At 38.3% G+C, this 27,500-nt stretch overlaps 1 protein-coding gene across 2 annotated transcripts in view; it reads right to left on the reverse strand.

The window, feature by feature from the left end:
- The window catches only part of pmepa1 (prostate transmembrane protein, androgen induced 1), a 32,467-nt gene extending 15,107 nt beyond the window's left edge, over window positions 1-17,360 (reverse strand). The window contains exon 1 of one of the 2 annotated variants that reach the window (XM_048198648.1): window positions 16,912-17,360. In XM_048198648.1, the coding sequence (XP_048054605.1) occupies window positions 16,912-17,017 (106 nt within the window). In that variant the 5' untranslated portion in view covers window positions 17,018-17,360. The remainder of the gene's footprint in view (window positions 1-16,911) is intronic. The other variant, XM_048198649.1, reaches the window with a different exon arrangement.
- Between the last annotated feature and the right edge of the window lie 10,140 nt (window positions 17,361-27,500).

The following is a 27,500-nucleotide window of genomic DNA, read 5'->3' on the forward strand; positions in this document are numbered from 1 at the left end:
AACGCTATTAATGTCATGTGACCACGACCAACCCGTCTGACAGCAAGACACCCGTCTGTGTTCTCAGACAAAACAAACAACACACAGCAGTACAAACACTTCCCAGACTCGTTTCTCAGACGGACACGTTCAAACACAGGACTAAATGGAGCAAAGGTCACGGCTCACTCTGAGCGCACTACTGAGGGAAGGTGGAAGAGAGCGAGAGTAAAACTACAGGAGATCAAGTGTTGAACCGCACACAGATTGTGAAATCAGCCAATGAAGGGAACAGCTTCATAAACATACAAAATAATGAAAAGGTTTGTGTTATGGATGCTCCAATCAGGATTTTTGCAGCTGATCATATGACTACCGACTATTTCTTGTTATCATGATCGGCCGATCCCAAACATTCAAGCTTTATATAGTAATATGTAAGCTCTCTGTTGACCCCTTACGCCCTGAAGGCATTTGTAATCATTATATCGAGATATTGCAATATTAAAATGCAACGATATGTATTGTTTATTAGGGCTGGGTATTGACACAATTTTCACGATTTGATTCGATTTCTATTCACATGCTTTCGATTCGATTGTTTTGGATGTAGTATTTCAGTTTCAGCACATGACAAATTTTCTAGAGGAAGAAAATCTCTCAACTAATGCTGTAAACTAACATGTAAGTCAGTTGGTACTACTATAATAATATTGAAGGTTAAATAAACTTATTTATATACAAACACTTAAATTACACTTTTTTTTATAAAGTTTAGAATTGCATAATCATATTTCTACTCCAATTCGTTTTTTTGAAATATAAACATTTAAATCGCTGCTGTCATTACTGATTTATTCAAACATGCATTAAATATTGAAGAACATTAAAAATTATAATGAATATGTAACGGTGCATAGCTATATTTATCTTTCTAGAGCACTTTTCTAGCTGATTAATGAGTTTATGGTCACTGAATGTGTTTTTCTGAGGTAAATGTGACGTAAGCTGTTTTATTGAGGTTGAAACACTGATTGAGCGATTATACGAGACATGATACGGATTTCAGTAAGTTGTACTGTATATTTTAACATACCTTCAGATGTTCATGCATGTTTATTTCGCTGTAACTGGTATTAAAGCGGAGGAGAGGATGATCACATGCTTCTCTTTAACTGAGGCGCTAAAGCGATCTGTCACGCCACATTAAACAGCGCCAAAACGGTATTTATTTTTTGGATCTCATAATAAGACGGACGTCATTTGAAATCTGAGACTTTGCTTCATATCAAAAGTAACAAAGATTATTGTGATTTACTGGATGGGAGGCGCTACATATTCTGCTCATTCATCAACTGAAAATAGACTTGACTAATCGATTCTTGGGATTTAAGAATCGATATCGGTTCTAGAATTGAGAAATCGAGAAATCTATATTTTTTACCCAGCCCTACTGTTTATGTAAACAATATGATTAGCGATATAGAGTTAGACTCAGTTTACTGTATACTGTAAGGTATAATTCACCCAAAAATGTAAATTCTGTCATATATACTCTCCCTCAGGTTCAAACCTATAAGATTCGATCAACTTCCAAACACAAATGAAGATATTTTTTTTATGAAATCTGTGAGATTTCTGTCCCTCCATTTAAAGTCAGTCATCTAAAACTTAAAAAAAAAAATATATATATATGACATAAGGCATCGTAAAAATAATCAATGGAGTGGTCTAATCCAAATCCAAGTCTTCTGAAAAGACACAATGGCTTAATATGATGAACAGATTTACAATGACACACATACTGTAGTAAACACGGACGCTCACATGCTTGCATGACGCACAAAAACAAAATAAGAGACAGTGAGAAAATGCAGAATTTAAATTTCAGTTTCGGCGACATTACTACATTAAACTATTATATATAACGATGAATACAATACAATGTATAATAATGCAAAGGGGGAATATTTGTGGGTCCTGAAAATAATAAAATAATAATGATTAAAAAAAAAAACTTCCTTCTTTATAAGGCTTAAAATATCACAACAGTATCGCAATATGTATCGAATCATGAATGTATCGTTACACCCCTATGGCATACTTAAAATAGCGTAAAAATATTGTAAATTATATTATATTATATCAGGAATAGTATTTTAGCATTTAGTTAAATATGCTTTCTATTTTAGATTTCTTATGCATGAAATCTTTTTATTTATTATGAATATGTTGTGATTATTTTATGATTATTACACTTTGTGCTATATAAATAAACTTGCCTTGCCTAAAACGGTTTGTACATTGAGACGTCACTAATACACAATCATGGGAAGAGACGGTGTGATTTCTCTCTCTCACACACACAGGCCTTTATTTCACTGGTTGGTCCTGCCTCTGACCTCTGACCTCTGCAGCACAGACACCCACACAGCTGCAGTGTCTCATATGCAAAATGCTCATTTACATACATCTGAATTAAACTAAGACAGTAATTAAGACTCAGATGAGACTGTGAGACTAAAGTGACCTCCAAAACACACACACACACGAAATCTGACACATGAAAGAACCTGCGTTCATTTGTACAACTGCAGATGGTTTCATTTAATATCCATGCCTTTTATTTACAAGTGATGTGTGTCATCTATCCTGAGACTATATTTATATTTGAATATTTAATGCATATACACATTGTTTTTCAATTCTCTAAACATTTTCCAGGACCCCAGTTTGAAAACCCCAAGTCTGCTACTAGATGTCTGGACGATGCCAAAAGTTCCCAAAGAATCAGTCCAGGAGAGTAAGAGAATTCCCATGATTCAATAACTGGAGCTGCTCAAGGAAACTGATGAACAGTCTGACATACTGAAGAGAAACGAGACACAGAGAGCATGCTGGGAGAGCGGACGTGGACGTGACATAACAAATGACTAATGAAGTCAAATGTGTGTGTGTGACGGGGGTTGAGTCGGGCGTTTCTATATTCCCACACATCCCATCTGCTATTTATGACTCCAGACACTGAAAGCGTCTGTGCGAGGTCTCGCTGACAACAAAAGAGCCAAACGCCACGCAAACCTACAACCAAAGACCTTCACGTTATCCATAATAATATATGTAGGGTTGAGCATTGACATTCGATTCAATTCACAAGCATGTGATCTGATTCAAGTCGATATTGATTCATTTGGATCTATATCAGGTACAGAATGTCAATATTTCTCAAGCGAAAAAAATCTAAAAGCTGTAAACTATACAGGAACCCTGTCAGTGGCTACAAAATTAGAGGTTAATAATAAGACAAAAATAACTGGATTGATCGATTTCAGTAAGTTGTTCTGTATCTTTCAATATTCCTTCTGATGTTCATTCATGTTTATTTGGTGCTGTAACTAGTAGTAAAGAGGAAGAGATGATCGTGATCTTCTGTAACCAAAGGTATTTATTGTTTGAATTTCGTAATTAATAATTGGAAAGCTGAGACTTCAAAAGTATCAAAGTTTATTGTGATTATTGGATGGGAGGAGCTACAAATAATGTTCAGTGAAGTAAAACAACATCTAAAAGATCGATTCTTGGGATTTAAGAATCACTATAGGTTTATCAAAATGACAATTGATTACATGTGAGAAATCAATATTTTCAACTAGGGCTGGGTAAAAAATATTGATTTCTCGATTTTTATTGATTCTCATTTTTACGAACCGATATCGATTCTTAAATCCCAAGAATTGATTAGTCTAGTCTGTTTTCAGTTGATGAATGAGCAGAATATGTAGCGCCTCCCATCCAATAAACCGCAAAAATCTTTGTTACTTTTGATATGAAGCAAAGTCTCAGATTTCAAATGACGTCCATCTTATTATGAGATTCAAAAATAAATACCGTTTTGGCGCTGTTTAATGTGGCGTGACAGATCGCTTTAGCGCCTCAGTTAAAGAGAAGCATGTGATCATCCTCTCCTCCGCTTTAATACCAGTTACAGCGAAATAAACATGCATGAACATCTGAAGGTATGTTAAAATATACAGTACAACTTACTGAAATCCGTATCATGTCTCGTGTAATCGCTCAGTGTTTCAACCTCAATAAAACAGCTTACGTCACATTTACCTCAGAAAAACACATTCAGTGACCATAAACTCATTAATCAGCTAGAAAAGTGCTCTAGAAAGATAAATATAGCTATGCACCGTTACATATTCATTATAATTTTTAATGTTTTTCAATATTTAATGCATGTTTGAATAAATCATTCATGACAGCCGCGATTTAAATGTTGATATTTCAAACGAATTGGAGTAGAAATATGATTATGCAATTCTAAACTTTATTTATAATAAAAACATAATTGAGCGTAATTTAAGTGTTTGTATATAAATAAGTTAATTTAACCTTCAATATTATTATAGTAGTACCAACTGACTTACATGTTAGTTTACAGCATTAGTTGAGAGATTTTCTTCCTCTAGAAAATTTGCCATTTTCTGTAACTGAAATACTACATCCAAAATAATCGATATCGAATTGAACGCATGTGAACAGTAATCGAATCGAATCGCGAAAATTGCGTCAATACCCAGCCCTGTTTTCAACCCAGACCTAATCAGTACAAATGACACTGGACACAAAACATGGGCTTCAGTCACACACATTAGTTTAACTTCATATTTCCAGGAAAAGCAGCTCCAGACGTCCTGAAGTGAACTTCACCTGAGGCTGGATTTCTCCAGGCTTTAGTTCGACAATCAGCTTGACTTTGAGTGAAAATCTGTTTCTGGCACACCAGCGCTTTCAAACTGCTGAATAGCTGGAAAACAAAGCCGATCTCCTCGCGGTCCTGCCAGCAGACACCAGCAGCATACGGCTCATAGGCGGGTAAACAGAGAGTCCAGACCAGCTTTACCTTCACCTGGGCCACTGCCAAACCGGTTAATTATTAACTCACACACTCAGACAGGAACTGTTAATGGATACTAAAATAGCCGGCGCTCAGTGATATGCGTGTCTGCACCTGATAACTGATCACACCAGAAACACCCTGATAAAGACAATGAATGAATGAATGAATGAATGAATGATATATATATATATAGTCCAAAAGTTTGGAACCACTAAGATTTTTAATGTTTTTAAAAGAAGTTTCGTCTGCTCACCAAGGCTACATTTATTTAATTAAAAATACAGTAAAAAACAGTAATATTGTGAAATATTATTACAATTTAAAATAACTGTTTTCTATTTGAATATATTTCACAAAGTAATTTATTACTGTGATGCAAAGCTGAATTTTCAGCATCGTTACTCCAGTCTTCAGTGTCACATGATCCTTCAGAAATCATTCTAATATGCTGATTTGCTGCTCAAGAAACATTTATGATTATTTTCAATGTTGAAAACAGTTGTGTACTTTTTTTTTCAGGATTCCTTGATGAATAGAAAGTTCAAAAGAACAGCATTTATCTGAAATACAAAGCTTCTGTAGCATTATACACTACCGCTCAAAAGTTTGGGGTCAGTAAGAATTTTTATTTTTATTTTTTTGAAAAGAAATTAAAGAAATGAATACTTTTATTCAGCAAGGATGCATTAAATCAATCAAAAGTGGCAGTAAAGACATTTATAATGTTACAAAAGATTAGATTTCAGATAAACACTGTTCTTTTGAACTTTCTATTCATCAAATAATCTTGAAAAAAATATTGTACACAAATATTTTGTACAATTGTACACATTAAATGTTTCTTGAGCAGCAGATCAGCATATTAGAATGATTTCTGAAGGATCATGTGACACTGAAGACTGGAGTAATGATGCTGAAAATTCAGCTTTGATCACAGAAATAAATTACTTTGTGAAATATATTCAAATAGAAAACCGTTATTTTAAATTGTAATAATATTTCACAATATTACTGTTTTTTACTGTATTTTTAATTAAATAAATGTAGCCTTGGTGAGCAGACGAAACTTCTTTTAAAAACATTAAAAATCTTAGTGGTTCCAAACTTTTGGACTGTACTGTATATATATATATATATATATGTGCCAACCTAAATGAATAAAGTTACTAAATATGGCATGACTCAAATAAAACAATATGAGTCAAAAAGATGCAATTTATAATACTGGCATACTGTGTTTCTATATACTGTAAACTATCATCTGAGCACATACATTTAGCGTGTAGTTTAAGTGTGCGAAATGATTTGAGCAGACAGTGAAAGCTGATTCTGATGTAATTCATCATGTACAGTCGTTTAATCTCACTGCAGGACGAAGACGGACACATTCTGAATCGCATCCAAACATGTCGGCAGCTTGTGGCGCAAAGAGCAGCGCTATAAAAAAAGCACACAGCATGTGTATGACACACACACACACACACACACACACGGAAGATGAAACCCAATGATCTCCTGCCTTGAGCAGCACATGTTTGAGAGACAGACAGATAAACAACCTGTATCTCACGGGAGTGTGTATGAGGAAGAAAGAGGAAAGGGAAAAACCACAGAATACTGGGAACGGGGGGGGAAACCTGTTTCACAATTTCTCATGATCTTCTGTAACCAGATCCTGATCCAAACCACACACGGTTGAGGCATGTAGCCGCGTGTGACCGATTCTTCAGAAAGATAACGGAGCACAAGCCTCGTCGCCTCGCCTGGAGTCAAAGACAAAACACTGGGATCTGTAAGGAATCGGATCAGCCAGTTTCTACTACGCAATCATCACCAAGTAGGGCTGGGTTGAAAATATAGATTTCTCTCATTTTGATGAAACCGATATTGATTCTTAAATCACAAGAATCAATCTTTTAGATGCTTCAAAACTTCTCTGAACTTTATCTGTAGCTTCTGCCGTCCAATAATTACAATAAGCTTTGACACTTTTGATATGAAACAAAGTCTCAGCTTTCAAATTCTGTCACAAAATTCAGCCAGTTTTTGTGTCTCTTTAATGTGTGGTGACAAATCGCTGTTGAAACGATCATCTCTTCCTCTTTACTACTAGTTATAGCACCAAATAAACATGAATGAACATCAGAAGGAATGTTGAAAGTCTCATGTATTCGAACAATCAGTGTTTCAACCGAGGAAAGACGTCAATAAAACAGCTTGTAAACACTGTCATGTCACATTTACCTCAGAAAAGCCATTAAATGACCATAAACTCGAATTTTTATAAATATATGCATTGCATATTCATTGCATTTTTACTTGTTCTTCTATAATAATGCATGTTTGAATAAGTTTTATGACAGCCACCATTAAAATGTTTATATTTCAAACAAACAAATAGGAGTAGAAACATAAAAAGTTGTTATTATAAAAACTGCCTTATGTGGAATTTAAATGTTTGCATTTAAGTTAATTTAATTTTACCCTGTGTACATTTTACAGCTTTAGTTCAGAGGAATTTTTGGACATGTACTGTTCCTGATATATACAGTTGAACCAAAAATTATTCAGACATTTTTGATATTTTTTTACTAGTGGACACTATGTTCATTTATGTAAGTGAGGATAGTAAAATAAAATAAACTGTGACATATTATACCCAAAAATCGAATGGTGAATTTTGTGTCGATGCCCAGGCCTAGTCAGAACAGTGACAGACAGCTGGAGATACTGAGCGTTTCTCACTCTGCCGTACATGTCACAACACGCGCCAGACGGAGTTTCACAGAAAATGACTGAACGCCGTGAGACGGGTGATGTCAGCGGACCGGAGACAAAGCATTGTGACGAAGGTGAGTCAAAGCAGCCCTGCAATTAGCAGCGTGTCCACGGCGATTATAAGGAATGAGCAACCGACAGGATCTCAAAGCATAGCCGCTGCGCTCCGTCTGCGATCAAGAACATAAAAACATCAAACAACGTTCAGCAGAAAAACCCTGAAGACTCATTTCACCCCAAAATCAAAGTTCACCCATCAATTACTCACACATGTCTCTCCAAACCTGATATTGTGAAGATTTTGTGCAACTCTTTCACATATAATGGGTTTGACACGTCTGTTAAAGGGGTACTTCACCCCGGAAAGATGAATGTGTATTTAAAATTGGTCATTTATGTAGTAGAAATGTGAAATTATTTTTGAATTTGGAGCTTTCTAGACTGAGAAAAGGCAGAAAATGTATTTTTGACTAATGTGGATGAAAGACAACAACTCCCAGAATGCACTTGTTTTGCTGCCCCTGCGAGGCCACGCCCAAACCGCGCCTATCGGTTACAGGCGGAATTACCAGGAAAATTCAAACAACTAGGCTTGCTTTGTTACATATTAATTCTATAAATCGTGAGTTAGTTCATACATTTACAGCGAAATGGTGCTAAATTGCTTTGTACCTGGATGTACACCCAAAACCAGGAAAGGACAAGTAAGTTTCCATCATTTTCCGATTAAGTTAAAGATTTGGAGCGATGTAAACAGTAGCTGCGGGCCATCAAACACCCGAAGTTTGGAGATGACACCGTTATAGAAAACCTAAAAAAACGCAGAATATGTAGTCTCTATTTCAAGCACGAGGACTACGAACCAAATATCCTTGCAATGAAGAGAACCATTCTGAAGGACACCGCGATCGATATTCACTTTCCCAGAGGACGAACAGCCTGGGCATCTGGTACTAAGCGTATTCGCCTAGAGGTAAGACTCGCTGATACTAGACTGATAACACAGTAGCCTATATGTAGTGTTGTAGGTAGCAGTAAATCTGCAAACTTAGCAAAGTAACGTTAGATAGACAATTACATATAAGTTGCATATAAGTTGACTGTTATCAAAGTAAAGCCACTGTACTGTAAAACTGAGTTAGTTTATTTATCTATTTATGCTAACGTTACCACAAAAGCCTGTTGCTGTATTGGTTGAGATGACTGCAGAGACCGATAAATTTGCGAGATGAACCACTGATGTAGTGCAGACTATAACAAAATATGTTAAGCTTAAAAATATAATTGACACCCAGTTTTGATAAAATCTTTGATCTATGTCCGTGAGTAACCTCAAAAGCGCATATGTATGGGCGTGGTGAAAAAATGCGGAACTACCTGCTATTACTGGCTGTAGTTTTATGCCTCTGGCCAAAAAAGCCTCCGATGACGCAAAATGACGATTTTTGCGTCATCGGAGGCTTTTTTACAGAATAAAAATGCATAAATCTATCATCTCGGGCTGATATGAAGGGGGAAAGCACGGTAATTCGAAAATACTAGTGGTATTCTACTAATACAAAGCTTAATGCTAAATCCTGAAGTAACCCTTTAAGCTCCAGTGCATAGTGCATAAATGCACATTCACACGATAATGTTTTAAAAACTATTCACTATTTACACCACATCTATAATGATAACGACACAATAGGAACAATATTGTTGGAATCAATTTCAGAGTGATTTTTTTTTCCAGCTGAATCTGAACGATAAAAATATTCAAAGCAAATGTCATCCGATATGAACGTTTTGGCCAATACCGATAACCGATAATTCTTTATATTTGAAAGTCGATAACCGATATATTGGCCGATCTAAATCCAAATTTATAAATAATTTTTAAGAGCTTGATTACAAAAACAAAAGTCTCACAAATAAAAGCCACGTCACAAACACATAATTCTAATATTCTCATTATAATATTATGTAGCCAATATGACAGATGTTGCACTTAACTGTATTTTAAGTGATTTCAATCATATTTCAAGCAATTCATAACCATCATGATGATCAGTGCACATCTGAAGCATCTCAGATGAAGGAAATAATCCATTATTTATCGGCTTTAATATATCAGCCAAATTTTCTTATCAGGCCGATAATGATAATATTAAAATTTATCATATATCGGCAGATACCGATATGGTGGCAGATATATCGTGCATCCCTATCAAGAGCATTTTACTAATATTCTTATTATGAAAACGTTATTTCTAAAACATTCAAACGTCCACTTTTTTAGGGATGCACGATATATCGGCTACCATATCGGTATCAGCCGATATATGTTCATTTTTAATGTTACCGTTATTGGGCTGATAAGAAAATTTGGGAAGATAAATAATGGATTATTTCCTTCAGCTGAGACGCATCAGATGCACACTGATCAGCATGATAGTTATGAATTGCTTGAAATATGATTGGAAAATACAGCGCAAATCTGTCATATAGGTTACATAAAATTAAATTAAATAAAAAAAAAACATAAATGTATGCTTGAGGCTTTTAATGGTGAGACTTTTGTTTTTGTAATCAGGCTCTCAAAAATTAGATAAAATGTTTTTGGCCAATTTATCGGTTATCGGCTTTCAAATGTAAAGAATTATCGGTTATCGGTATCGGCCAATATTTTCATATCGGTGCATCTCTACAGTTTTTTAAATGTTTTTAAAAAATTCTTGAATAATATGCAAATGTTAAGGGAACATTCCATTTTATCATTCTCCAAACATTATGGGAACGTTACTTTTGAATGTTCTGAAACAAGTAGTAACATTTTTTTTTTTTAAATCAGACGAACTAAAATGTTTCAGGAAAAAAAATGCTACATGTTCTATAATGAATGTTCTATAAACGTTACTGGAGAGAACCATGCCAGAACATTCTGAGAACGTTTCCTGAAAAACTGACATAAGTTTAGAGCGACGTGAGGGTGAGTAAACGGCACAACTCTCCCTTTAAGGACACATTGTTCACGGCTCTTATTTAGCCGTAGGTTTGAAACGCTCAGCTGAAACAAGGCCAACGTTCTGGAGCGCAGCTGTTTCCTCTTCCTGTGCTGTGAAGAGCAGAACACTCAGTCATGTTTCCTCTCTTTAACCTGATCGACGCAGATGTGTTTGTATCAGAAAGCTCTGCCTCGGGCCTCAGAGACACAGTGAACGTCTCACGGGATCAAGGCCGGATAATTAGCAGAGCGTCGACCCAACAGAAACAGGGCAAACAGCAGAGAAAGAGAGAGCAGACGACGGAGTGCCTGGTCTGGTCAAGTTTATGAGTGCTGCGCAATTCATCGTAATATAATCTGCTTTGTGCAATTATCAAATCTGTGCGGGCATGCAGTTCCTCTTAAAAACAAATCCAAGAAATCTCATTATAATTGACAACCGCATTGTTTACGCGGATGACAAAGACTTCTGGTTGGTTGCCAGTTCTGCCCACAACGACTACTACCTACTGTCAAACCCAAGAGAGACACGAAACACAAAGGATAAGAGGAAAACCGCAAGCTGTAATATCCTGTACTGTCCCATCTTCCCCTGAAGGGATGATCTGGTCCTCCCCACCCCAAACACAACACCAGCTTCAGACAAACAACATTTCCTGTAAGCAAGGAGCTGATCCAATCTGCAATGATGTTTTACGGTGAACGCGAGCGGTTAGTGGGTGGCCTGTCGTGTCGCTGATGCATCGAGACGTTTGCTGAATGAGACACAAACTCATCAGCGCACTTCAGTTCCCGTAAACCCGCAGCGGGGGGCGTCTGTGATGAGAAAGTGTCTAATTTGTGTTTCCCGCTAACCGTTCCCTGCTTCTACAAACAAAGCTAGGAAAATGACACAAAAAACAAAAGAATCAAAATAATTTCTTGTTGCATAAAGAAAATGAAGCCTATTTTATGATGTTTTGCATTTAGAGATTATTTTCATGTAAATTAAGCACATTTTCATAATCACAAAGTTTTAATAATCACTCCACAACTATAATAATAAAGACACAGATTTATGATTTTTTTTTTGACAGCCAATGTCAACCCAGCTAACAAAAAATTAGTAGTGCTGTCAAACGGTTAAGCGCGATTAACTGCATCCAAAATAAAAATTTGTTTACATAATATGTGTTTGTACTGTTTATTTATTATGTATATATATATATAAATATACACACATATATGTATATATTTAAGAAATTTTACATGTGCATATATATATATATATATATATATATATATATATATATTTTGTTAAATATCTACATATATATATATATATATATATATATTATAATATATTTTTGTTAAATATCTACATATATATATATATATATATATATATATATATATATATATATATATATATATATATATATTTTTTTTTATATTTTTGTTAAATATCTACACATATATATATATATATATATATATATATATATATATATATATATATATATATATATAAAATAATTATACACAGTCCACACACATATATTATGTAAATACAAACTTTTATTTTGGCACTAGTTCTGAGAACGTTTTTATTCTTATTAAGTTACGTTATTTCTGAATGTTCTCTGAACATTAAAAACATTTTTCTATGTTTTGCTAAACATTTTTTGCTATGCGAACGTTAAGACTCCAAACATTATGGAAACGTTACTTTTGAATGTTCTCCGAACGTTCTGAAATAAGTAGTAACATTAAAAAAATCGGACTGAAACATTTAGGAAAAAAAAAAAACGATGTATAAATAATATTTTTGTGCTAACATTTTGTAAACATTATTAAAAACCAGATAACTCTGAAAGAACATTCTATTAATGTTACTGGAAGAACGTTTGAAGACAACCTTGCCAGAACATTCAGAGAACATTCCCTCAAAAACTTTTGTAATCAAGAGAATTTCTTGTTGCATTTTGTTAAGTATCCTCGTAAACACAATCGGTTATATCTTAAGTGAATGTAAACAGTTGAGAAAAAAAACATGCATTTGTATCAGTATATTGGATCCGTGCAGCTCTTAAAGTGACAGCAGCCTAATAAATCTGCTGCAGTCATTAATGTTAATTAAACAACAAAAGACAAAGATAAAATCACTCACTGCTCCTGAATGAATAACTTTTGTAGTTTTAAAAAGGATTAGTCTATATTTAATGCATACAGCAGTGGTATTTTACATTTGATTACTTTATTCAATTTCTGTTGTTGTCTATTATTTATCAGAATACCACTGTAAGTACATCTTCCTGAAAAACCTAAGCACTGTTTATTTAATTTTTATTTTTGTTCTGTTGTATTTTTTTTGTTGGTTTTGTTTGTAATTAGTTCTTACTTGTCTTCAGTAACCGTTTTGAGGACTTTGTACTTTTCATTAGTTAACATATTAGTAGGGATGCATCGATATGAACATTTTGGCTGATACCGATAACCGATAATTCTTTATATTTGAAAGCCGATTACCGATATATTAGTCAATCTAATGAATCTAAATCCAAATTTTTATATAATTTTTGAGAGCCTGATTACAAAAACAAAATTCTGTGCAAAATTCAAAATGCTGTGTCCCAAACACACGATTATAATGTTCTCATTATAATATTATGTAGCCTATATGACTACTGTATTTTCCTTTCTGAAGTGATTCTAATAATATTTCAAGCAATTAATAACCATCATAGTGAACAGTGCGCATCTGAAGCGTCTCAGCTGAAGGAAATAATACATTATTTACTGGCTTTAATATATCAGACAAATTTTCTTATCAGGCCGATACCGATAACGTTAAAAATGATCATATATCGGCTGATACCATTATATCGTGCATCCCTATATATTAGCTATTAATTGCGAAATTTCACTCACAATTAAATTTACTCATATCATTAACAAGACTTTGATCATATCACCCACCAATAATCGTGATTTCGTGATTATGATTTTTGCCATAACTGAGCAGCCCTACATTAAACACATTTCAATACTGTAACGCAGTGATTTTAAATGTAAACCAACATATATAAAAGGCAGAACATTTAAAATAATACCACTTCATTCAACATGAGATGGAGGGTTAATTTGCATCTGAAATCAATGCAAAACATCTTAAAGATCCTAAAAACAGTGTTGCACAATGTTATAATTTCAATTCAAGTTTATTTATTTGCATATCATGTGGTTAGTAAATGTCATGTATTCAGTTGTGCTCATAATGATTACAATACAGGAAAGTTTTGAATGTTTTCTTTTGTAATTTGGGCTGACATTTCTTTATTGAACTTTCTCTTTCATGTTCACAGAAGCCAGGAGAGATTCAGCGACAGACAGACATGTCTGACAGACAGTGACGTATGTCTATCCCTGAATCTCTCTTGGCTTCTGTGACCGTGAATGAAGCGAGCGAGATCTCACACGTCCATGCTTTGTCCGGCTTGTGCTTCCAAGAATGGAAAGAACAGAGTCTGCTTCTCTGTAACATCCAGGAACATGTTAAAACCTCAAATCTGCTTACAGCACCGTTTCTCTGAGCTGAAACAAACAAACATTCATTCTGCGTCGCTTGCGGCCTCTTCTGCAAAACAATTTGTGATAAGAGATCCTCACAGCAAAATAAAAATAACCAAAAATCCTTCCCTCGCCACCCACACTGAAGAAACCAGCTCTGGGCTCGAATCTCGAACAAACTCTGAATCAAACCACCGCTGACTGACTTAAACTTGATCAACTGGATATTTGCCGGAGTGTAACTTTCATTTCCAGAGAACATCAGGTCAGGCGTGACTGAGTGTCTGTCTAGACAAACAAGGGCAAGACAACGTCTAAAAACAGCTGCGATTACAGGAACATTATTTCTACCGTATCAGAGATGCTCGAAACCGGACAGTAAGTTCTACTTTGGAATTCAAGATCTCTGCAGATCTTTTCCCAGGACGCCGGGTGCATATCACCTTGCTATTTGCTCAGCTTTTTCTTCACAAAAGATTATTTGGTAACTGCAGACAGATTTTGCAAGACGGTTAATCATGCGTCCTCAAATAAAATTCCACGAATGAATGAGTCTGCTGGACAACAGGGGGCAGCTGTCTGAACAATAAGTTAGTCACTACAAATTAAGTATTAGTCGGGCAACTCCCAGCTGAGGATTTTGAAGCAGACAGAACGTCACACAAGCAGTCGAACCACATCCGTTCTGATAACCACAAACCAAACCACAGCATCTGATCAGACCAATAATGACAGCATGCTTATGAAAATCATATGCACATCATTACATCATAATGTTTTCATGTGCATATAGCTAAGGGGGGACTGCATTTGTAGACTGTGCCCACCAATAAATAACAAGTTAAAGGATTAGTTCACTTTCAAAATAAAATTTCCGGATAATTTACTCACCCCCATGTCATCCAAGATGTTTATGTCTTTCTTTCTTCAGTCGAAAAGATTTTTGATGTTTTTGATGAAAACATTCCAGGATTTTTCTCCATATAGTGGACTTCAAACGGTTGAAATTACAGTTTACAGCGATACCAGACAAGGAATAAGGGTCTTATCTAGAGAAACCATCACTCATTTTCTAAAAAAAAAAAAAAAAAATTACAATTTTATACATTTTAACCATAAATGCTCATCTTTAACTAGCTCTCTTCTTCTACGCTCTCTATTAGACTGCTAAGCATATTACTGCCCTCCACAGGTCAAAGTTTGAACTAAATTGTCATACACAATATGCTAGTGCAAGTATATAACAATTAGTTCAAACTTTGACCTGTGGAGGGCAGTAATATATTTAGCAGCGTCTACACTGACGGAATTCAAATAGAGAAGAAAAAGAGAGCTAGTTCAAGATGAGCGTTTATGGTTAAATTGTATAAAATTAAAAAAAAATTTAGAAAATGAGCGATGGTTTCTCTAGATAAGACCCTTATTTCTCGTCTGGGATCGCTGTAAACCGTAATTTTGACCTTCAACCGTTTGGAGTCCATTGAAGTCCACTATATGGAGAAAACCCCGGAATGTTTTCCTCAAAAACCTTAAAGGATTAGTTCACTTTCGAATTAAAATTTCATAATAATTTACTCACCCCCATGTCATCCAAGATGTTCATGTCTTTCAGTCGAAAAGAAATTAAGGTTTTTGATGAAAACATTCCAGGATTTTTCTCCATATAGTGGACTTCAATGGACTCCAAACGGTTGAAGGTCAAAATTACAGTTTCAGTGCAGCTTCAAAGAGCTCTACGCGATCCCAGACGAGGAATAAGTGTCTTATCTACAGAAACCATCACTAATTTTCTTAAAAAAAAAAAAAAAAAAAAAGTACTTTTAACCATAAACGCTCTTCTTGAACTAGCTCTCTTCTTCTTCTTCTTCTCTATTAGAATTCCGGCACTGCCTGCTAAGTGTATTACTGCCCTCCACAGGTCAAAGTTTGAACTAATTGTTATATACTTGCACTAGCATATTGTGTATGACAATTTAGTTTAAACTTTGACCTGTGGAGGGCAGTAATACACTTAGCAGTGTCTACACTGCGAGAATTCTAATTGAGAAGAAGAAGAGAGCTAGTTCAAGATGAGCGTTTATGGTTAAAAGTATATAATTTTTATTTTTTTTTTTAGAAAATGGCCAATCGTTTCACTAGATAAGTCTCTTATTCCTCATCTGGTATCGTTTAAAGCTCTTTGAACCTGCAATGAAACTGTAATTTTGACTGTTTGGAGTCCATTGAAGTCCACTATATGGAGAAAAATCCTGGAATGTTTTCATCAAAAACCTTAATTTCTTTTCGACTGAAAGACATGAACATCTTGGATGACATGGGGGTGAGTAAATTATCAGGAAATTTTAATGTTAAAGTGAACTAATCCTTTAACCTAAAAAAGATATATAATAAGGGAACATCATATTTAGAGGTCCGGATCATCAAAAAGTTAGATAATCTAATGTGAGCTAATGATTATAGACTCAGGCTGTCACTGACCGCATCACCCACTAACTAGATCCTTACACGACCTAAACTAGTCCCCGTCAAAACTTTCTGAGGAGTTTATCTGACTCGTTACCTGACAAACGACTAGTCTAAACACCTAAAGAAGAACATAAACATGCGAGATGTAGATATAGATGCGAGATGATTCGCTTTAATTCGAATCGTAGTTTAATTCGAATCGGTCGTCGGTTTGCGTCAGGGAAAACTGAGAGAAAACGATACTCACTGATCGCCATACTCTGGAATGAAGTGGATCTCTTGCAGTTACATGTACAGGAGACATTGGTGTGGGTGTCGGTGGTTCCGTTCATCAGACCCATGAAGCTGAACATTGAAAAAAATCTCACGGGGATCGACGAGGAAAAAAGGGGGGGATTCACCGCGCGCTGTCGAATAAAAACATTGACGCAGGCTTTTCCTCTTCCTTCACCGACGGTTCTTTCTTCCAGGGCTTTCGTCGCGGCTTTCCTTTAGCCGCCTTCCCCCCGCCCCCGTCCCGCTGTCTGGCCTCTGGACTCCAGTATTCCCGGTGTTATTCCCAGACGGTTTGTACTACTTTCCAGCCGTCTGCGCGCACCTCATTCAAGTCCAAGTTGGCTGGGAACCCGCGGGGGGGCGGCGCTACTGCACTGGGGGCGGGGCTTAGAGGCAGACAGCATCACGTCACTGCCAGACTTGGCCTTTGACTGAGTGCATGAGCCAATTCTGCTCTGCTTTTGATCTGCTAGATAGACATGCAACAGCAAACAGATTCGGAAAGCGTTCCTTTGTGACGGATGGAGATTGGAATGTGTTTGGAAAATATTGATGTGTATCCTTATCCAGCAGGGTTCACTTTAAAATCCTTCATAATATCTGTTCTGTTCATTTCTGAATATTATGGCATTGATGAGACATGCTCTTTTTAAAATAAATAATAAAATAAAAACTGGTTTAACCTGTTAGCTGTCACTGGTCCACCGGTGGCGGACCATTACATATTTAAAACAGTAATATCCTATACTAAACCTAAACTAAACTATATGTCATTTGAAAGCTTAGAACTTTTTCATATTTGGTGACAGAGGAGCAGTAATTTATCAAGGCATGTTCAGACCTTTATTTTGAAATTTGCGATGAACATGAAAAATCATTAAAGAAACATGTTTGTTTTCATGCCAAGAGTTCAAAAGATAACATCCATTAATTTTTTTTTGAGGAAAAAAGGTTGAAAATGTTTTTAATAGAAAAAAATAAAATACATTTATGATTGTGGCGGCGAGCTATAACCCACATATATGTTGTTTTTATGTTTATTAGAGGCTGAATTCATATCAAATTCTGCCCATACTACTTCTATATAGGATGTCTACTTCATAAATTGTATGAAAATTATATGGTTCCGATCACTCAAACCATATATGGAAATGGAGGCGCCCTTATATGGTCAGTAATGGAGCTTGGGTGTCATCTAGTGAAAAAGTGTGGTACTGCGCCCAAACAAAATCTTACTGAAAGCTCATTTTTTGAGATATCAACCTAAAATTTAGACTCAACTTGTTGAGATTTCTGGCTTTGATTTTCTTGCAGTTTTAGAGTAAAACTTGTTTTGTAAAATTTATATTTTATATAAAATATTATATTTTTACATTTACTTCTAACTTCTTTTTTTCACTTTCACTTACATAAGTTATTTCACTTCTACAATAATCTGCCAAATTTCATCTTTAAAACAAGACCATGTTTTTAAAACAAGCCTTATGTCTATATTCAAAGTTCACTTTAAAATCCTTCATAATATCTGTCCTGTCCATTTCTGAATATTATGACATTGATGAGACATCTAAAAGACATTATTTTTTATTATATTGATGACAAAAATAGACCCTTTGAGTACATTGTTAATTTCTTTATTTTATGTGGCAAATTCTTTATTCATAAACAAAAGTTTGCAAATAATATTCCATCCTATCCCCATTTCAAAACTGAATTAATATCACTTCTCAAATCTCTTTGTTATATAAATAACAAAAAAAAATCCCTAAAATGTATAAAATATTATGAAGAAATTTTTAAAGAAAATACATGTATTTAAAAGCTTTCCCTATATATCAATGTCTGTATGTTATTGTAACAATAATGATAATATAACTCTTGTTTTTTTGTTTTTTTATATGTATTTGTATGCAATTCCTTGACAATGTTCTTATGTTACTGAGCATTAATTAAAAAAAATTTAAAAAGACATTGATGAGACATGCTCTTTTAAAATAAATAATAAAATAAAAACTGATTTAAGTTCCTTTATTTTCAGTCCTACATTAGTAAACCACTCAGAGATATTTTATATTATGAAAACAGAACATTATCTCTTGAATACAGAAAATCACTTTTCATAAAAATTAAATCTTCCACTATTTCTTCTTGAAAATTTGAGAGAATAAACGCCCTCCTCTGGTCAAACACAGCACTGTTTTTTGCTGTTAAAGGAAAAGTTCACGCAAAAACAAAAAAACAAAAAAAAAAAACATGAAAATTATCCCTTTCTGACAAACACAATCAGAGTTAAAATTTAAAAATATTTCTTTACAAAATAATGATCTTTCTGTAATCTGTTTTATTTGAAATTAAGGTCCTATGATGTAAGGGATAATGTACATCCAGTTTGTTACTTTATAATCCATTACAATGTACAAACAATGTACCGTCCTGGCAACACAAGTAGTCATTTTCAATACAGTCGCTAAGCGGACACAAGACGGCGCCAGTGAGTCACGGTTTGTTATACAGCAGTTTGTTATACAGCTTCGTTGTTATTGACGACAGTCATTATCAGAAAATATTAAACTTCGGAATGTTTAAGAATGTCAATTGAAAACTCTACACATGCTGATTGTGATACATTAAAATATGAGCTTTAAGTAATAAATGGATTAACATCTCTTTCTATCTCTGACACACACTAAGAAAGAGAAAAGCTGCATATAATACGAAAAGATTGATAAAAACGTAGTGCTAGGTTTAAAGTCTAGATTTTTTTTGTTCATATTTTAACAGGCTGGCAATTAATGTGACTAACCTTTGTGGATGCGATGTCTCAAAAAATTTGATGATGTTGTTCCGGTATCTTTAATTGTTTTCCCACATTCTGTGCGTCTAGCTGATCTGACGTGATAATAATAACCCATACGAAAGAACATATGGCACGGTGGTTCCCGTGATGTTGCATGGGACTCTTATTATGACATTTCTGAGTTTATGCGCACGGACATACTTAATCAAAGTGTATGATTGACAAGAGTCCGATCTACCACGACACGTAAGGAAATATATGTGACGCAGATATTATAACACCATTTAAACACAACACAAATTCTTTATTATATCAGTAGTTAAGGGTAAAAGACTTGAGTCGTTTTTAAAATTTTCCGAGTCTTTTGTGCCGAGTCGAGTCCGAGTCTGAAGTCTGTTAAAATGCGACTCGAGTGCGACTTGAGTCCGAGTCTCTAACTCGAGTGCCCATCTCTGACACACACACACAGACTCACACATGTGCGCAAACACTCTCACGCACACACACGCAAACACGCACACATACAGGCATACACTAACACACTCACGCTCACACTCAGACTCACACACGCACACACTCACGCTCACACTCAGACTCACACACACACTAACACACACACACACACACTCACACTCAGACTCACACACAAACAGACTCACTCACACACACTAACACACACACACACTCAGACTCACACACAAACAGACTCACACACGCTCACACTCACACACAGACACACACACACATCCACACACTCACTCACACTCAGACTCCCACACAAACAGACTCACACAGACACACACTCACACACACACACATCCACACACTCACTCACACTCAGACTCACACACTCACACACACACACACTCACACACAGACTCACACACAGACACACACTCACTCACACTCAGACTCACACACACACTAACACTCACTCACACTCAGACTCACACACTCACACACACACTCACACACAGACTCACACACAGACACACACTCACTCACACACAGACACACACTCACTCACACACATCCACACACTCACTCACACTCAGACTCACACACACACTAACACACATCCACACACTCACTCACACTCAGACTCACACATGTGCGCAAACACTCTCACGCACACACACGCAAACACGCACACATACAGGCATACACTAACACACTCACGCTCACACTCAGACTCACACACACTCAGACTCACACACGCTCACACTCACACACAGACACACACACACATCCACACACTCACTCACACTCAGACTCCCACACAAACAGACTCACACAGACACACACTCACACACACACACATCCACACACTCACTCACACTCAGACTCACACACTCACACACACACACACTCACACACAGACTCACACACATCCACACACTCACTCACACTCAGACTCACACACTCACACACACACACACACTCACACACAGACTCACACACACACTAACACTCACTCACACTCAGACTCACACACTCACACACACACTCACACACAGACTCACACACAGACACACACTCACTCACACACAGACACACACTCACTCACACACATCCACACACTCACTCACACTCAGACTCACACACAAACAGACTCACACACAAACAGACTCACACACAGACACACACTCACTCACACTCAGACTCACACACACACTAACACACATCCACACACTCACTCACACTCAGACTCACACACACACTAACACACATCCACACACTCACTCACACTCAGACTCACACACAAACAGACTCACACACAAACAGACTCACACACAGACACACACTCACTCACACTCAGACTCACACATGTGCGCAAACACTCTCACGCACACACACGCAAACACGCACACATACAGGCATACACTAACACACTCACGCTCACACTCAGACTCACACACAAACAGACTCACTCACACACACTAACACACACACACACTCAGACTCACACACGCTCACACTCACACACAGACACACACACACATCCACACACTCACTCACACTCAGACTCCCACACAAACAGACTCACACAGACACACACTCACACACACACACATCCACACACTCACTCACACTCAGACTCACACACTCACACACACACACACACACTCACACACAGACTCACACACATCCACACACTCACTCACACTCAGACTCACACACTCACACACACACACACACACTCACACACAGACTCACACACACACTAACACTCACTCACACTCAGACTCACACACTCACACACACACTCACACACAGACTCACACACAGACACACACTCACTCACACACAGACACACACTCACTCACACACATCCACACACTCACTCACACTCAGACTCACACACTCACACACACACTCACACACAGACTCACACACAGACACACACTCACTCACACACAGACACACACTCACTCACACACATCCACACACTCACTCACACTCAGACTCACACACAAACAGACTCACACACAAACAGACTCACACACAGACACACACTCACTCACACTCAGACTCACACACACACTAACACACATCCACACACTCACTCACACTCAGACTCACACACACACTAACACACATCCACACACTCACTCACACTCAGACTCACACACAAACAGACTCACACACAAACAGACTCACACACAGACACACACTCACTCACACTCAGACTCACACACACACTAACACACATCCACACACTCACTCACACTCAGACTCACACACACACTAACACACATCCACACACTCACTCACACTCAGACTCACACACAAACAGACTCACACACAAACAGACTCACACACAGACACACACTCACTCACACTCAGACTCACACACACACTCACACACATCCACACACTCACTCACACTCAGACTCACACACACACTAACACACATCCACACACTCACTCACACTCAGACTCACACACAAACAGACTCACACACAAACAGACTCACACACAGACACACACTCACTCACACTCAGACTCACACACACACTCACACACATCCACACACTCACTCACACTCAGACTCACACACACACTCACACACATCCACACACTCACTCACACTCAGACTCACAAACACACTAACACACATCCACACACTCACTCACACTCAGACTCACACACAAACAGACTCACACACACTAACACACACTCAGACTCACACACACACACTCAGACTCACACACAAACAGACTCACACTCAGACTCACACACAAACAGACTCACACACAGACACACACTCACTCACTCACACACACACATCCACACACTCACTCACACTCAGACTCACACACACTAACACACACTCACACTCAGACTCACACACACTAACACACACTCACACACATCCACACACTCACTCACACTCAGACTCACACACACACTAACACACATCCACACACTCACTCACACTCAGACTCACACACACACTCACACACATCCACACACTCACTCACACTCAGACTCACACACACACTCACACACATCCACACACTCACTCACACTCAGACTCACAAACACACTAACACACATCCACACACTCACTCACACTCAGACTCACACACAAACAGACTCACACACACTAACACACACTCAGACTCACACACACACACTCAGACTCACACACAAACAGACTCACACTCAGACTCACACACAAACAGACTCACACACAGACACACACTCACTCACTCACACACACACATCCACACACTCACTCACACTCAGACTCACACACACTAACACACACTCACACTCAGACTCACACACACTAACACACACTCACACACATCCACACACTCACTCACACTCAGACTCACACACACACTAACACACATCCACACACTCACTCACACTCAGACTCACACACAAACAGACTCACACACACTAACACACACTCAGACTCACACACACACACTCAGACTCACACACAAACAGACTCACACACAAACAGACTCACACACAGACACACACTCACTCACTCACACACATCCACACACTCACTCACACTCAGACTCACACACACTAACACACACTCACACTCAGACTCACACACACTAACACACACTCACACACAGACTCACACACACTAACACACACTCACACTCAGACTCACACACAAACAGACTCATACACACTAACACACACTCACACACAGACTCACACACACTAACACACACTCACACTCAGACTCACACACAAACAGACTCACACACACTAACACACACTCAGACTCACACACACTAACACACACTCACACTCAGACTCACACACAAACAGACTCACACACACTAACACACACTCACACACAGACTCACACACATTAACACACACTCACACTCAGACTCACACACAAACAGACTCACACACACTAACACACACTCGCACTCAGACTCACACACAAACAGACTCACACACACTAACACACACTCAGACTCACACTCACTAACACACACTCACACACAGACTCACACACACTAACACACACTCAGACTCACACACAAACAGACTCACACACACTAACACACACTCACACTCAGACTCACACACACTAACACACACTCACACACACTAACACACACTCGCACTCAGACTCACACACAAACAGACTCACACACACTAACACACACTCACACTCAGACTCACACACAAACAGATTCACACACACTAACACACACTCACACACAGACTCACACACAAACAGACTCACACACACTAACACACACTCACACTCAGACTCACACACATTAACACACACTCGCACTCAGACTCACACACAAACAGACTCACACACACTAACACACACTCACACTCAGACTCAAACACAAACAGACTCACACACACACACACACACACTCGCACTCAGACTCACACACAAACAGACTCACACACACTAACACACACTCACACTCAGACTCACACACAAACAGACTCACACACACTAACACACACTCACACTCAGACTCACACACAAACAGACTCACACACAGACACACACTCACTCACACACATCCACACACTCACTCACACTCAGACTCACACACAAACAGACTCACACACACTAACACACACTCACACTCAGACTCACACACAAACAGACTCACACACACTAACACACACTCACACACAGACTCACACACAAACAGACTCACACACACTAACACACACTCACACTCAGACTCACACACATTAACACACACTCGCACTCAGACTCACACACAAACAGACTCACACACACTAACACACACTCACACTCAGACTCACACACAAACAGACTCACACACACTAACACACACTCGCACTCAGACTCACACACAAACAGACTCACACACACTAACACACACTCACACTCAGACTCACACACAAACAGACTCACACACACTAACACACACTCAGACTCACACACAAACAGACTCACACACAGACACAAACTCACTCACACACATCCACACACTCACTCACACTCAGACTCACACACAAACAGACTCACACACACTAACACACACTCACACTCAGACTCACACACAAACAGACTCACACACACTAACACACACTCACACTCAGACTCACACACAAACAGACTCACACACACTAACACACACTCAGACTCACACACACTAACACACACTCACACACAGACTCACACACACTAACACACACTCGCACTCAGACTCACACACAAACAGACTCACACACACTAACACACACTCACACTCAGACTCACACACACTAACACACACTCACACACAGACTCACACACACTAACACACACTCGCACTCAGACTCACACACAAACAGACTCACACACAGACACACACTCACTCACTCACACACATCCACACACTCACTCACACTCAGACTCACACACACTAACACACACTCACACTCAGACTCACACACACTAACACACACTCACACACAGACTCACACACACTAACACACACTCACACTCACACTCACACACAAACAGACTCATACACACTAACACACACTCGCACTCAGACTCACACACAAACAGACTCACACACACTAACACACACTCACACACAGACTCACACACACTAACACACACTCACACTCAGACTCACACACAAACAGACTCACACACACTAACACACACTCGCACTCAGACTCACACACAAACAGACTTACACACACTAACACACACTCAGACTCACACACAAACAGACTCACACACACTAACACACACTCACACACACTAACACACACTCACACACAGACTCACACACACTAACACACACTCACACTCAGACTCACACTAACTCACACTCAGACTCACACACACTAACACACACTCACACACAGACTCACACACACTAACACACACTCGCACTCAGACTCACACACAAACAGACTCACACACACTAACACACACTCACACTCAGACTCACACACAAACAGACTCACACACACTAACACACACTCACACACACTAACACACACTCACACTCAGACTCACACACAAACAGACTCACACACACTAACACACACTCGCACTCAGACTCACACACAAACAGACTCACACACACTAACACACACTCACACTCAGACTCACACACAAACAGACTCACACACACTAACACACACTCACACTCAGACTCACACACAAACAGACTCACACACAGACACACACTCACTCACACACATCCACACACTCACTCACACTCAGACTCACACACAAACAGACTCACACACACTAACACACACTCACACTCAGACTCACACACAAACAGACTCACACACACCAACACACACTCAGACTCACACACACTAACACACACTCACACACAGACTCACACACACTAACACACACTCACACTCAGACTCACACACAAACAGACTCACACACACTAACACACACTCACACTCAGACTCACACACAGACTCACACACACTAACACACACTCACACACAGACTCACACACACTAACACACACTCACACTCAAGACTCACACACACTAACACACACTCACACTCAGACTCACACACAAACAGACTCACACACACTAACACACTCGCACTCAGACTCACACACAAACAGACTCATACACACTAACACACACTCGCACTCAGACTCACACACAAACAGACTCACACACACTAACACACACTCAGACTCACACACACTCACACACAGACACACACTCACTCACACACATCCACACACTCACTCACACTCAGACTCACACACAAACAGACTCACACACACTAACACACAGACTCACACACAAACAGACTCACACACACTAACACACACTCAGACTCACACACACTAACACACACTCACACACAGACTCACACACACTAACACACACTCGCACTCAGACTCACACACAAACAGACTCACACACACTAACACACACTCACACTCAGACTCACACACACTAACACACACTCACACACAGACTCACACACACTAACACACACTCACACTCAGGCTCACACACAAACAGACTCACACACACTAACACACACTCACACTCAGACTCACACACAAACAGACTCACACACACTAACACACACTCACACTCAGACTCACACACACTAACACACACTCACACAAACAGACTCACACACACTAACACACACTCACACTCAGACTCACACACACTAACACACACTCGCACTCAGACTCACACACAAACAGACTCACACACACTAACACACACTCACACTCAGACTCACACACAAACAGACTCACACATACTAACACACA

This window comes from Megalobrama amblycephala, linkage group LG8, assembly GCF_018812025.1.
Source record: "Megalobrama amblycephala isolate DHTTF-2021 linkage group LG8, ASM1881202v1, whole genome shotgun sequence".
NCBI lineage: Eukaryota > Metazoa > Chordata > Actinopteri > Cypriniformes > Xenocyprididae > Megalobrama > Megalobrama amblycephala.